The sequence below is a fragment of the Chrysochloris asiatica genome, unplaced genomic scaffold (genome assembly GCF_000296735.1).
Source record: "Chrysochloris asiatica unplaced genomic scaffold, ChrAsi1.0 scaffold00020, whole genome shotgun sequence".
Classification (NCBI taxonomy): domain Eukaryota; kingdom Metazoa; phylum Chordata; class Mammalia; order Afrosoricida; family Chrysochloridae; genus Chrysochloris; species Chrysochloris asiatica.
Genome location: NW_006408538.1, coordinates 18,001,277 through 18,016,695, shown reverse-complemented (window position 1 = coordinate 18,016,695; position 15,419 = coordinate 18,001,277). Strand labels below are relative to the sequence as shown.

At 39.0% G+C, this 15,419-nt stretch overlaps 1 protein-coding gene across 2 annotated transcripts in view; it reads left to right on the top strand.

Annotated features, from left to right (window-relative positions):
• Window positions 1–15,419, top strand: part of ANXA7 (annexin A7) — a 49,175-nt gene that overhangs the window by 18,340 nt on the left and 15,416 nt on the right. Inside the window, exons 4-10 of one of the 2 annotated variants that reach the window (XM_006835886.1) lie at window positions 638–748; window positions 5,023–5,087; window positions 5,524–5,589; window positions 9,215–9,317; window positions 9,428–9,522; window positions 12,292–12,405; window positions 12,630–12,800. In XM_006835886.1, coding sequence (XP_006835949.1) covers window positions 638–748; window positions 5,023–5,087; window positions 5,524–5,589; window positions 9,215–9,317; window positions 9,428–9,522; window positions 12,292–12,405; window positions 12,630–12,800 — 725 coding nt within the window. The remainder of the gene's footprint in view (window positions 1–637; window positions 749–5,022; window positions 5,088–5,523; window positions 5,590–9,214; window positions 9,318–9,427; window positions 9,523–12,291; window positions 12,406–12,629; window positions 12,801–15,419) is intronic. The other variant, XM_006835887.1, reaches the window with a different exon arrangement.

Genomic DNA, 15,419 nt, shown 5'->3' with positions numbered 1-15,419 from the left:
TCTGAGGACTGGCTGGTAGGTTTGAGCTGCTGACCTTGTGGTTCGCAGTCCAATGCTGATCCTACAGTGCCACACTAGAAATCCTTTGTATTAAGGACCTTTTTTGCATAAAAAAATTAAAGAAACACTTCCTGATACATCAGATATTCTTAAACTGTTTTAGTGATTATAATAATAATCATGTTTTAATGCATGTTGCAAAGTAGCGCCCCCTTGTCATTGAACCATTAAAATTATTTCAAAATTTTAATACAAAAGGACTTTTAAAAGTTCTTGAAAAAAGTGAAAATTTCTACGAACCTTTATAAGCTGGATGTTTCTAGCCTGGGGACTGACTGCCTGTACTTCCATTCCTAGTTTATGTGAATATGACCTTTAGGTAGCACAGGTTTGTCTGAAGGTGAAAAAGAACTTGAAATTTGCTATTTTTGTTAGTAAGGAAGATGAATAAAGTTAATATTTGTTCCTAGTGCAGAAGGAATTGGTGAGTAGTTGAATTTAGACAAAAGGGAACGCTGCTGCTATCATAGCATTAATAACATGTTTTTTCTTACTAGTAGTCAACATTTCTTCGTAAGTTTTCTCTGAAATCTTAAAAATTATCAGTGAAGTTTATTTAAGCATTCTTTTTCTCTAGTTCCTCCAGGCCAAGGATTTGGAGCCCCACCAGGTGCAGCAGGCTTTCCTGGTTACCCACAGCCACCATCCCAATCTTACGGTGGTAGTCCGGCACAAGTTCCAATGCCAGGTAGGTACCAGCTGTCCAGAGGAACATAATACCATATTTTAAGATTTTCAGTTGTTACTGAGTAAACTTAGTGTATATTTGAATTAGTCTTTAGTAAATATTTATAAGAAATACTACTATTAGTGGTGGTGGTTGCTGTCAAATTGATACTGACTCATCGTGCTCCGATGTGTGCAGAGTACAATTGCTCCATAGTGTTTTCATTGTGACTTTTTGGAAGCAGTTCACCAGGCCTGTGTTCTGTGGTGCCCCAGATAGGTTCGAACTGCCAAGCTTTCTACTAGTCAAGTGCTTAATTGTTGGTGCCACCCAGGAACTCCTTACTGAGTACTATTATGAACATATGGTGAAGTATATTAATTTGATGAAAAGTTACTCAGATGAAAATAAGAACTCACTTTTTACATATACTTCTTTTTTCTTGAACTTTTTGTTGTAAATGCAGTGAAGGTTTACAGAGCACATCATTAGTTTTACATTCAACAAATCACATCCAGTGATTGCAGTCTCCTAAATTTAACGTCACGTTTCCCACTTACTCCCTGTGATTCTTGTTTTTTCTTGTTTCATTTACATTTATTGTGACATTGATTGCAATCCCCACAATGTAACAGCATTCTTCCCACTTCCTTCCTCTGTTTCCCTTTTCATTTGTCCTTTTTTCACTTACTGCTTTCTGAACTTTATCCCTGGGCATTCAAAAGGTAATTGAATGTTTTTAAGAAATATGTACCTCCCTAATGTTACTTATTCGCCTTACATGACTATCTGTTGCTTGGCTAAAAGTTGAGCTGTGGGTGAGTTTCATGCTTGAAGGGTGACTGTGGTCCATAGTCTCAGTGATCCCACCAGTAAGTCTGGTCATTTTTATTATTTTGAGTTTTGTTCAACGTTTTTCTCCCACTTTGCCCAAGACCTTCTATTGTAAGCCCTTTCAGAGCAATAGGCAGTGTAGCCAGGCACCATATCTAGTTCTGGTTTCAGGGTCATGGAGACTGACATTTGTGAGATCCGTTAGTTCTTTGGACTAATTGTTTCCATGTGTCTTTGATTTTCTTCATTGTTCTTTCCTCCAGACAGGGAGAGACTAATAATTGTACCTTAGATGGCAATTTACAGGCTTATAAGACCTCAGTCACTACTCACTAAAGAAGTATGTTTAACGTCCTTTGTGGACTGCATTATGCCAATTGACTCTGATGTCCCTAAGACTGTGGTCCAGAGACCCCAGGCCCAGTGTTTGGTAAGAGCTGAGTTCTCATAACTTTGCCCCCTGGATGCTCTGTTATACTAAGAGATAGATTTGCAGTACACATGAATATAAGTGTAGAAATGGCTTCTGCAAACATACATTTTTGGGTGTAATTCCATTCACCTTCCCATACCTGTTCAGCCTGCATATCTATATATCTACTCATAGGTTATAGTTATTACTGTTTTTGCAGGATTGCATACATATGCGATAGTATTCACCTTTATTATTGTTATTATTATTAATATTTTTAGTAATTCCTTTTTATGTGTGTATGAGTTGAGTGACGGTTTACAGATAAGACCATCAGTTTTACATTTTCCAAATTATATGATTTATTTCATTTCAATGATTCTAATCCCCTCCATACAACAATAGTTGTCCCACTTCTTCCTGTGGTTACTCATGTACAAATATACTGTTGCAAACTCTAACATGTTTGGGGGATATATATACACATATACGTACACACACATACATACATATATACGTACACCCACATATAGCATACCCTTCCTCCTGTACCCGTTCAGCCTATGTCTCTGTCCATGTGTCTACCCACAGAACACTGTTGTTCCTGGTTGTGTATAGATCACTGTTTACCTCTATCCCCTTTGGCACCTCCCTGTGTCTACACCTGTTGTCACCACTCTTTTGCCATCTCTCTCTCGTTGTGCATTGCCCTCTCTGTCACCCAAGTTAACATGTATTTATCTTCTAATCAGTGAATTACTCTCCTTTACCTCCCACTGTTGATAACCATCAAAAAATGTTTTAGTATGAAAACCTTGTTTTGAGTTTTTGCAGTAGTTGTCTCATATAGTTTTGTTCTTTTGTGATTGACTTCACTTAGCATGATGTTTATCCATGTTATTAGGTGTTTTAGTCTCACTGTTACTCTTTAGTGTTGTATAATATTCCATTGTGAGTAGATACCAAAGTTTGTTTGGACTCCTGGTGTGGCTTTGTAGGATCAGCACTGGACTACAAGCCACAAGGTCAGCAGTTCAGACCCATCAATTGCTCCTCAGAAACCCTATGTAGAGTTGCTATGAGTTGGAACTGACTAAACAGCACTTAGCAATGATATCAACCAAAGTTTGTTTTTCATGGATAGATCACTTTTTTATATTTTAAAAAATCTGCCCAAAGCCAGCAAGCAGAACCTTCTGGGACTTCTCTGTCCACTCCTGTATTACCAGTGAAACAATCCTGACCTCTTTTCCAAAGGGAATCAGAATTTAGTGTTTTTTCAAAGTATGATTTGTTAGGATCATATGTGGGGGACAGAATATTACAAACCTGTTCTTATGACTAAAGTTGGTTTTAGAATCCAGTAATTATAAAATTGTAACATTAAAAAAGTTATCCTAGTGAATAACATGGTGTAAATGTTGTCATATGTTCCCATGTTCATAACAATCAATGCTGTTTTAAAAAATTCAGTTAATTCCTTGCATTATATTATAAAATAGACACTAGAGGGGGAGAGAAAGGAATAGCGAAAAGCATCACCATAGAAAGCTTGTAAGTCTGTCTTCTGCCTATAACTGATTGGAATACCTAAAATGGGGCTACAACGTGCCCAGTGAAGGAGGCTTCCTGCAGAGCCTCTGCAATACATAAGACTATAGGTGGAAGCCTGAACCACATACAGATCTCCAGAGATGGGAAATTCCCACTTGAAAGGACAAGCAGACCAACCTGGAGTGGCTAGAAGAACAGAAGATGCTTCTTGAAAGAAAGACCTACAGGAAAAATATAAAACCACATAGGCAGACTGACTGTTAATACAAGAACAAGCAACTTGCTTGCCCAGGAAACATCAAGGCAAGTGGTCGGGTCCCCTCAGTGCAAACCCCCTTCCAAGACTAAGACTCATTGGGAATACACACTGTGATTGGTGACCATGCTCGACACCGATAAGGGGAAGTGAGGGAAAAACAGCAATGAAGCAGTGAGCTAAGCCCTACAACGTTCAATAGACTTCTGTGAACCCGGGTGAAGACCTGGTTGGCCAGCAGTGTGGCAAGACCTGGGGACTCTTGGGCCCAGAGTCAGTGTCATAGCCACAGAGGACTAGAGTGGAGAGTAAAGCGTCCAGCTGATAAGAAGAGAGGGCATATGCATAAGAACACCCACACTTGCAGGTAATACCCACTTATCCTGGCTTCAGTGACTGGATGATCAGAGCTCAACCAGAAGTAAAAAGAAGAGGAAAAAGAAAAAAAAAAAACAACAAACTATTCTCATACAATTTGCTGAACTTGACCTACACCTATGGAAGCAGTAGCTCAAAAGAGGGAACAAGTCCTAACAGCAAGAATCATTCCCACCCCCTCCACACACACAGTAGACAGGGATGGGCAACTTGGACATTGGCTACCCCAAATGGGGGGTGGGGGGCTACAAAGGCAAGAAGTGACTGGCTTACAAGCTTTCAAGAGGGAACCTAGATCCAGCGGGCCTGGAGGAAGGTAGAATCTCCAGTGAGTAGTATTCAGTCTGACTAGGCGGGGCTGATGCAATGAAATGCAGGCGGGTCTCTTGTGATACAATAGTGAATAATTGTTATCAGGACTGTTTGTGAGGGTCGGAAATGTAAAGGTAGATGTTTTATAGCAAGGAGGGGAGTGATTAACTTTTCAGTCTAGGAGCGGAGGTCCCTAGGACTATCAAGGGAGAAGAGCAGAGAGCGGGACCCTACCCAGAGAAGCAGTGATGCCTGAAATGGAGCCGCAGATGATGACGTGGAGCAATGGAGCAGCTGGAGACTTTAGATCCAGAGAGGGAGAGCGACTATGTGCTGAAGACCTGGGGGGTATGGGGGAAGGATTGCATGGAGGGGATTGTAACCATGGCAGTGAAACTGTATACAATAGAATGAATGTAAAACTAATGTTCTCCCATGTAAACGATCACATAATTCACAATAAAACATTAAAAAAAAAAAATTCAATTCAGTTAGGAAAAAAAACAAAACCTGTTTGAATTTTGGGTTGGTTTTATTTTTAACTTGTAGGTGGCTTTCCTGGAGGACAGATGCCCTCTCAGTATCCTGGAGGTCAAGTTCCTTTCCCTAACCAGGTATTTCTGCACTTCCTTTTTTTTTTTTCTCGGGGTTTTTTGTTTTGTTTTTTTTTTTACTTAAAAATTTTTTTTTTTATTTTCTGCACTTACTTTTTAAATTTAGTCTAGGTAATTTTATAATGGTAATTGGAGGCTCCCATAAAGCAGAGGAGATGATGGTCTGTCACAGTAACTTACGACTGTAATGTCTAATCATGCTCTGCTTGGTCCATGTGCTTTAAGTGTAGGCCCTTCTCACAGTTGATGATGCTGATAGCTTTTTCCTAGATTCATATGGCGTCTTGGCATTGATTTTACTTGTTTATTCTCTTCTTCCCCTGACAATTAAAACCATGAACTTCGGTGACTGTGTGATTGACATTTCTAGCGGTGTCTTATGGAGGGTGGTTTTCTTTCCCATTGTTATCTTCTTAACTTTGCACTCTTCTTTCAGATCAGTACAGAGTCCTTTTCTTCCTATCCTGTTTTCTCTCCTGTTTCTTTGGATTATAGCAGTGAAGTGAGTAAGGTTTTCTGATATTCACTAATCACTAGGTTCCCTCCACTGTATGTGCCTTCATTTGTTTCTGATTTCTAATGTACTTATCTCACCATTTCCTATTGTTGTTAAGTGCTATTGAGCCAATTCTTATTCATAGCAACCCTGTATTGGGATTTCCTAAAGGCAGCTGGTAGTTTGAAACGCTGACCTTGCAGGTAGGAGTCCAGGACTTACCCTACAGTGCCACACCACTTCCTATGGGGTTGGTGTGCTGTGGAGTCAGTTCCAACTCACAGCGACCCTGCATAGGGTTACTGAGGCTATTTTTTTTTTTTTTTTTTTTTAAGTTTTTATTGTGAATTGATTGTTTACATGCAGAACTTCGGTTTTACACTTACTGTCTCATTGCAATGATTATAGTCCCCTCTGTGTGTATCATCATTCAACAGTATTTGCTTCTATTCCCTCTGTTTTTTTTGGGGGGTGGGTGGGTGGTGAATATACAGATTAACACTCAGGACTATATAATCATTTAAACAGCTAAAGGGCACATTCTGCAAGCCTGCCTCCTGACTGTTAGCATACAACCTTTCTCCTTCCATGAGTCTAGAGTCCTCAGCTATTCTATCATCTCCATACCATTATCTCTGCCGAGGCTGTAAAGTCTTTACAGTTCCTTACTGTTTCCTCTAGGGTTCAACTATATCTCTTTTATATTTATGTCCCTGCAGTGCTTAGTAGGTGTCTTGGTGCAGTGCTGTAGGGTGTACACTGGTCTGCTAACTGCAAAGTTGGCAGTTCAGACCCATTAGCCGCTCCTCAGAAACCCTTTCCAGGATTGCTATGAGTCAGAACCAACGTCACTTAGCAACAATAACAAGTGTCTGGTGTGGTGCTGTAGGATAACGCACTGAACTGCAAGGTTGGCACTGCAAATTCCAGCCTTTCCACAGAAACCCTGTACAGCATTGCTATGAGTCAGAACCGACTCTGTAGCATTTAGCAACCAAAAACAACACCTGTTGGGCTTTAAACATGGTAGCTAATTCATAGCTGCTGAATCGTTTTCTCAATAACCCTAGATGGTACCATCTTTCATTATATATGTAGCTCCTTATTTTAACACTAAATTTCACTCTTTAATTAGCTTGTTAATTCATTAATATCTTACCCCTTTACTAGGAACATAAGTGGTATACTTTTATGCTTATCTTTGTTCTAGTTTTCTCATTGGCTTCCATTTTGTATATTCATTATGATTTGGCATTTCAGGCTTATATTGGGGGGCACTTACTCCCCGAATTTAAGGAATTTGCACTCCAGAGAGGGTAGAAAATATGTCCACGGTTACACAACTCATGAAGGAGGAGAGAGTAGTGCTGCTAGCACTATGCTGACTCCCAGACAGTGGGCTTTCACATAACACTGTTTTTCAGATACAGAGGAAATTGTTTTCAATCCTTTTTTTACTGTTGAAGTTTGATTGCTAGTAATATTATAAATTTAAAGCTATTTTAATCATTTTTGGTATGAGAATATTTACTTTGAGTATGCATATGAGGGGGCTTCAGAAAGTTTGTGAAAAAATTTCCTTACCTTTTTGTGTTTTTTTACTTGTATATTACGAATTGAGTGAAGGTTTACAGAACAGGTCATCAGTTTGTTTTTATCAGGAATGAGTGTTGGGTTCTGTCAAATGCCTTTTCTTTATCAGCTGATATGATTATGTGATTTTTTTCTTTATGTGGTGGATTACTTAATGTTGGTTGTTTTTGTAATATTGAACCATCCCTGCATAGCTGGTATGAGTTCCTCTTGGTCATGATATATTATTACTTTTTTTATATTATTGCTGGTTTCTATTTGTTAGGATTTTGTTGAGAATTTTTGCATCTGTGTTCATAAGGGATATTGGTCCATTCTTTCTTAGTGGTATCTTTGCCTGGTTTTGGTATCCGAGTTTTGTTTGCTTCATAAAATCAATCTGGGAGTTTTCCATCATTTTTATATTATGGACTAGTTTGAGTAGACTTAGTGTCAGCTCTTCTCTGAATGTTTGGTAGAATTCACAGGAAAGCCATCTGGGCCTGGACTTTTTTTAGTTGGGCGGTTTTTTAATGACTTGATAAATTTCTTCTTTTGTAATAGGCGTGTTCAAGTTTAATACTTCCCCCTGTGTTAGTTTAGGTAAGTTGTATGTTTCTAGAAATTTGGCCATTTCTTCTAGATTTTCAAATTTATTTTAGTGCAAGTCTTAATAATATTCTGTTATCCTTTTAATTTCTGTTGGTTCTGTCGTGACATCACCCATAAATTTCTTTTGTGTTATTTGTATATTCTTTTTTTGTTCGATTTGCCAATGGTTTGTTGATTTTATTAATCCTTTCAAAGAACCAACTTCTTGTCTTCGTGTTTCTTTTTTCTGTTTCACCGATTTCTACTCTAACCTTTATTATTTCTTTTATTCTGGTGACTGTAGGCTTAATTCACTACTCTTTTTCTAATTGTTAAAGATGTTTGGTTAAGTTGTTGATTTTGGTTCTTCTTTTTGAGTGTGTGCATTTATTTCTATAAATTGCCCTCTGAGCACTGCTTTTGCTGTGTCCCAAAGGTTTTGGTAGATTGTGTTTTCATTCTCATTTAACTCAAGGAATCTTTTTTTATTTCATTTTTTCAATTTGATCTATTATTCAGTGTGTTTCTGAATCCAATCAAGGGTCAAAGGTTGCATTTACAGTTATGTGTCCTAAATTTCCTTTATTCCTTTAGTCTTCATCATTCATAACCTTAACTTTTGAAGAATCCTGTTATGGCACCGTAAGATTAGCACTGGACTGCAGTGTCGGTTTGAACTGCAAAGTTGACAGTTCAAACTCAGAAGCTGCTCCTCAGATACCCTATACAGGGTTGCTATTAGCCAGAAAAGACTCAATGGTATTTAGTAACAACACAAAACAATTAGAAACCTAGTTGGACACCTTATATTCTGCATCAGTAAACCATTATTATAATGTCTTTAAATCAAATGCCTTGTCACTTACCACATACTATCCAGGAATCAGTCTCCTTTCACCCTATTCTGCCAAAAAGGAAACTAAGGCATATTAAGATTGCTACTTTAATGTCAGAAGCTTGACCATTTGTCTGTCTTAAATAAGGGTAAGTCTTTCCTGACTGTTCCCTAATGGACCCTAGTGTAAGTGTGAATTGACACAACAGCAGTGGATAATAACATGATCCTGGGCCGTGGTGGTTCATGTGTGAAATTCTCACCTGTGCAGGAGACCCAGGTTCACTTTATGGCTATTGTACCTCATTCATAACCATCACTCATCTGTCAGTGGACTTGTGTGTGGTGCTATGATACCAAATAGGTTTCAGTGGAGCTTCCATTCTTAAGACAGACTTAGGAAGAAAGAACTGGTGATATCCTTCCACAAATCAGCCAGTGAAACCAATAGATCACAACAGTCAAATCTCATTGTTCATGGGATCACCAATGTACTAGGGGTAGAACCTAGCAACATGAAAATGTTTTTGTCCTTACCCTAAAATCCAAACACTGGCCTCCTAGCCTAAGAATGAGATCTTGGGAAATCTTGACTTGTGAGTCTGCTTTTAATGCTGTGTCTTATGTTTTCAGCCTGCTGCAATGACTCAGGGATATCAAGGAACAATCCGACCTGCTTCCAACTTTGATGCCTTGAAAGATGCAGAAATTCTCCGAAAAGCAATGAAGGGTTTTGGTAAGAAAACCTTTAAAGTTTTGTCTAAGTTTAGAGTCCTTATTCTACGAAATGGCCTGAAGGAAAACCTAGCTGGACTCCATCTGTAATGAAACATGTCTGTCTTTCAGGGACAGACGAGCAGGCAATTGTGGATGTTGTGGCCAACCGTTCCAACGATCAAAGGCAAAAAATTAAAGCAGCTTTTAAGACCATGTACGGCAAGGTATGTTTTATTTTGCTATTTCTTTCCTGGAGTGAGCAGCAATACTGACCTATAAACTCCATGTTCATGTTAGATTGGGCCATTTCTCTGCACCTGTAGTACAAGTAGAGCTAGTGAAACTTAGAAACCTCACAAGTGGTGTATTCACTTTTTGTTCTATTTTAAAGCCTTTAGCAGGCCTTGATCTTACAGTCATGCTGGATACTGGGTCTTATCTGTGACAGCTGTACAGTAGAAAGTAGACTACTATTAGGATTATAATCAAGAATTTGATATTCCTCATTGATTCCCACTCGTTCCTTACAGTGGGTTCAAGGCCTTCATAGTATAGCCTCTATTTATTCCTGGACCTTAACATCATCTTCCACTTGTCTCCCTGCCTCTACACATATTCTGTATTACTTTTATGTGGGAATTCTTGCCATTCCTTTCACATGCCATATCTTTCACAGTTCTATGCTTTGAATATTAATTTTTTTGTTTTTGTTTAGAACACTTCTTCCTCTCTATCTACTTGGCAAATTTCTTCTGTAAGATTCAGCTTAAATATCAGATACTCTGTGACACTCTTCTCATTGCTCTGAGCAGAATTTAACTGCTTCTTCCACTGACCCCATTGTTGTTGTTGTTGTTGTTGTTGTCATGTGCTTCTAAGACCATAGTCACTACTTACCAAGGAGGATATAGAACACTGTGTTTGTGAACTATGCTCCTGAGCCCCTAGGCCCAGTGACTAATTCCTTCACGGTATCAGGTATGGCTAGGAAACACAGGCAGACTTTGCCCCCTGTAGTCAGTCAGTCAGTATTTATTCTGTCCTATTGGATGCCAGCTACCATAGAGTAGGCCCCAACTCCTAGCAACTCTACATAGGGACTCCGAGGCTGTAAATCTTTACAGGAACCGAAAGCTTCATTTTTCTCCCACAGTACAGCTGTAGGTAGCTTTGAACTACTGACCTTGAGGGTATCAGTCTGACTTATAACTACTGCACTACTGAGCTCCTTACTTTATCCTGTTACTAAGAGCCATTTAGTCAGTTACAACCATACGACGCAGTATAAGGTTTCCATGGAGCAACTGGGTGAGCTTGAACCGCCAACCTTGTGGTTCAAACCGAGTTTGCAGTACAGCACATTAACCCACAGCACCACACCAGAACTCTTACCTTATCCTTGTTGTTGTTGTTGTTATGTGCCATCGAGTCGGTTCCCACCCATAGCGACCCTGTATAGGGTTTCCGAGGGTGTAAATCTTTACGGGAGTAGAAAGCCTCATCTTTCTCCCGCGGAGCAGCTGGTAGTTTCGAACCGCTGACCTTAAGGTTCGCAGTCCGATTCGTAACCACTACGCTACCAGAGCTCCTTTTACCTTATCCTAGCAACCAGTTATTATATCTATTGATCTGATCTGTAAAATGACTCTTTAAAATTGTTTTCTACATACCTCCCCCCATTTTCCATTGCTCTAGCAACCAGTTATTATATCTATTGATCTGATCTGTAAAATGACTCTTTAAAATTGTTTTCTACATACCTCCCCCCATTTTCCATTGCTCAAGTCCAGGACTTTTTCACTTATTATCTAAATAGTCCAATCGCTTAAAAGTTCTCATCTATAGCCTCTGTGGTCCCATAAACCATCTTGCATATTACTGCTACAATAATGCCATTTTCTAGCATAAAAATTTTCAGTGGCTCCTTTCCAGAATGTCTGTTTCTTTAGGTTGGAATCCAAGGTAATAACCCAAGTATATAGTTATTTACTTTGTCTTCCTATTTTATAAAAACCTTCCTCTCTAACAAAATTCTCTTCTTATTCCATTTGACTACCTTTGCTAATAATATTTGCGGGTATACAAGTGGTTTTTAACCCTAGATGAGCGTCAAAACCTCCTATGGATTTTAAAAAGGTGCACACAGAATCTCTGAGTCTTAGTCCTGGACAGTGATTGTTTTCAAAAGCTCCACAGTTGATTTTAAAGCAACAGCTAAGACTGAAAACTCTTTCACTGTTCCGTGTTTATATTTTTTCTTCTTGAGTGAAATACCTTTCTTCTTTTTTACTTGTTAATTTTAATACAATCTTCAAGATCTCAGAGGGAGCCCTGGTGGTGTGGTGGTTAAATCACTCCACTGCTAACCAGAAGGTCAGCAGTTTGAATCCACTGTCTATTCTATGGGAGAAATAGAACAATGGACACCTGATGGTGAAGTTCTACTCTGTCCAACAGGGCTGCTTGCTGTGAGTTGGAATCAACTCAATGGCTGTGGATTTGGTTTGGTTTTGGGTTCAAGACTTGGACTGAAAGCTTTCCATATGTTCTTTGGTCCACTCTAAACTTTTTCTGTTTCAATTTTCTCTATTATTTATTTCTGCCCTTCTCATCTGGTGCTGTTGTACAAGTTGCTTTATATAGTCTCTGTGATCTTTTCACTAAGAATGAGATAATGCTGGTTTGCTCATTCTCATGGAACCTAAAACAGTTTCTTGTACTAAATAAAGAACTGTTTTTACCCCTGATTCCTTTCTCTCAACGTGTGCCTTGTACTTGGTAGGACTGCAGCCAAAATTTATTCATTGCTGATTGACAGAATGAATAAATAACAAACTAAACATATATATTTTCTTATTTCCGAGTATAGAAGATGTCGGTGTAAAACTTAGGTTTTCATACAACAATTCCATTTTTCTGTAATTTCCTCCAAATAATTTTAGTAACAAAATTTGATATGCAAATATACTTAAATAGCATTTGTAATTAAACAGGATTTAATCAAAGACCTCAAATCAGAGTTAAGTGGAAATATGGAAGAACTGATCCTTGCCTTGTTCATGCCATCCACATATTATGATGCCTGGAGCTTACGGAATGCAATGAAGGTACTACATGTTGTTTACTTTGGCTATCTTACCCTGTTTCAGAAGTAAAACCCCAGAATTGTGGCTATTCTCAGTTTACAGTGATGGCTAAATCAGTGCATTATTTCACATCATCTTCAGTTCTGAAGGCCAAAGAAATATATGCTGGAACCGTAAGATTTAATTACTTTCAGAGGGGTTTTTGGTTTTGTTTATGTAATTTCTCCTTTCTTTATTTCACATAGGGAGCAGGAACTCAGGAACGGGTATTGATTGAGATTTTGTGCACAAGAACAAATCAGGAAATCCGAGAAATTGTCAGATGTTATGGATCAGAATTTGGACGAGACCTTGAACAGGACATCAGGTCGGATACCTCAGGACATTTTGAACGTTTACTTGTTTCCATGTGCCAGGTAAGAATGTTTGAGTTGGAGGGAACGTTTTTTTCTCCCTGTTACCAGTGCTTTTAATATTTAGCTGTCTTGAAATCTTGCTGTTTCTAAGAGTGACAACACAGAATTCAATGTAGTGTTTAGCTATCCTGATAGTACACAGGATTGGGCAGTACAAAGTAGGTGGACTTTTAAGAGTAAAGAGAGCCCCTGAAACTATTGCCCTAATATAATCTTTAAACCTTCAGTCAGAATTATCCCCTGAAGTTGTCTTAAAACCAAACAATAGTTTAGCCTCGCTCGTAAAAAATGTCTGCCTGGAGCCTAATGCTTTTTAAAGAACTTTATAAGATCAAATTGACAGCAGCAACTCAAAAGATGAGCTAGGACTCTTAAGAGTCAGGAAATAGATGTTAATGGAGGAACAGCTCAGACAAGGAGGCTAAGTAAGAATGGTTGTCTACCATTCCAATCAACATCACTGAATTGTACATGTAAAAATTGTTGAATTTGGTCTGTTTTAATGTGCATATTATCTCAACTATAAAATAATAGATTAAGGGAGGTAGTTTCAGAAAGGTTCTACAGTCTTGTACAAGGTTGTGAAGTGTATGGATGGGGAAGAAGCAAATGAACTGAAGGAAATTAAATTCAGCTACACTGGAGAGGTAATTTACGTACACTAGAGAAATTAAATTTACCTTAACAGCAGAGGAGTTGGTTAAGAAGAACCAAGAACAGAGATTTAATGCTCAAGACAATTTTTAAGACTTAGAGTACTGAGTTTTCTTTACATAGGGTTTAAAAACTGGCCCATTTAAAAAGCAGAGACCTCTTCCATGGAGTGAGCAGAGTAGAGGCCTTTCTAGGAAACTGGGACAGCATGGTGTGTATTTGAACTTAAAGGCAATAATCTAGGAAGTTTTTCCTGTGCTCTTCGCACCCATTTGGAATATGCCTCTTCATATACTTCGTGCAAGTCCTCTTTACTTCAGAGGCTAGTTCTCCACCTTCAAGGAACCCCTCTCTACTTTGTTCCTCAGACATAGCACTGAGACTCCAGGGAGCAGCCTTTTGTTTAGGCTTGTGTTTCTGTTTTTGGAAGAATTCAGCTGTCTGTTTAAGCTTAAACTCTTTTTCAGGTCTGTAGCTTCCTTCCCTCCCATCTGTCCAAGGACAATTTAATATACAAATTAACAGTCTAGATGAACTTGAGTTATTTATAACTTCCCAAAAGCTCATGTGCTTTTTTTGTTTTAAACTTAGATTAAGTGATTGCACTTGGTCAAAGAAAGGAGTTCAGTGAAGCCCTCCGTATTGTATCCTTCCTCTCTTGACTTAAACTCCTTGACAGCAGAGATCTTGTCTCTCTTGTGCCCTACCACCTCGCCTAGTGCCTGTTTGATACTGGTTAGTTGCTTGAATGAATACTTGATTTCATGGTAAGAACCCTCTCTCTCCTTCCAGGTGCGAGGTGTAGTTTGATCCCAATGGTGGCTCCTTATCTCTCAGTAGAGGCTGCATGTGACTATGATGTGGAACAGGTTTCAGCAGAGCTTCCAGACTAAGACTAGAAAGAAAGGCCTGGTTATTTCTGTAAACGAGCCAATGAAACCCTGTGGCCCAGAACCACCCAGTCTTTTGTGTGATAAGTCAGTGACAGACTTGATAGCAGCTAACAACAAGGAGAGTTTTTCATTTTGTTGTTGTTGTTGTTGTTAGGTGCCATCAAGTCGGTTCCAACCCATAGCAACCTTATGCACAGCAGAAAGAAACACTGACTGATCCTGGGTCAACCTCACTACTGTTGACATGCTTGAGGCCATCGATGCTGCCACTTGGCCAATCCATCTCGTTGGGGGTCTTCCTCTTTCTTTCTGACCCTCCACCTTACCAAACATGATATCCTTCTCCAGCGACTGGTCCCTCCTGACAATATGTCCAAAGTATGACAGATGAAGTTTGGCCATCTTGGCCTCCAAGAAGCACTTTGGCTGCATTCTTCCAAAATGGATCTATTGGTTCTTTTGGCAGCCCATGGCACTTTCAGTATTCTCCTCCAACACCATAACTCAAAGGTATCGATTCTTCTACGGTCTTCCTTATTCACTTTCCAGCTTTCACATGCACATGAGGTTATTGAAAATGCGATGGCTTGGGTTAGGCGCACCTTAGTCCTCAAGCTGACACCTTTGCTCTTCAACACTTTAAAAGGTCTTGTGCAGCAGATTTGCCTAATGCAATACATTGTTTGATTTCTTGATTGCTGCTTCCATGAGTGTGGAAAGTTGATCCAAGAAGAATGAAGTCTTTGACAACTTCAATCTTATCTCTGTTGATAAGAATGTTGTTTATTGGTCCAGTGGTGAGGATTTTTGTTTTCTTGACATTGAGATGTAATCCGTACCAAAGGCTGTGCTCTTGGATCTTCTTCAGTAAATGTTTTAAGTTCTCTTCACTTTCAGCAAGCAAGGTTGTATCATCTGCGTATTGCTGGTTGTTAATGAGTCTTCCTCCAATTCTGATGCCATGTTTTTCTTCATATAAGCCAGCTTCTCAGATTATTTGCTCAGCATACAGGTTGAATAAGTATGGTGAAAGAATACAACCTTGTTGCACACCTTTTTTAATTTTAAACCA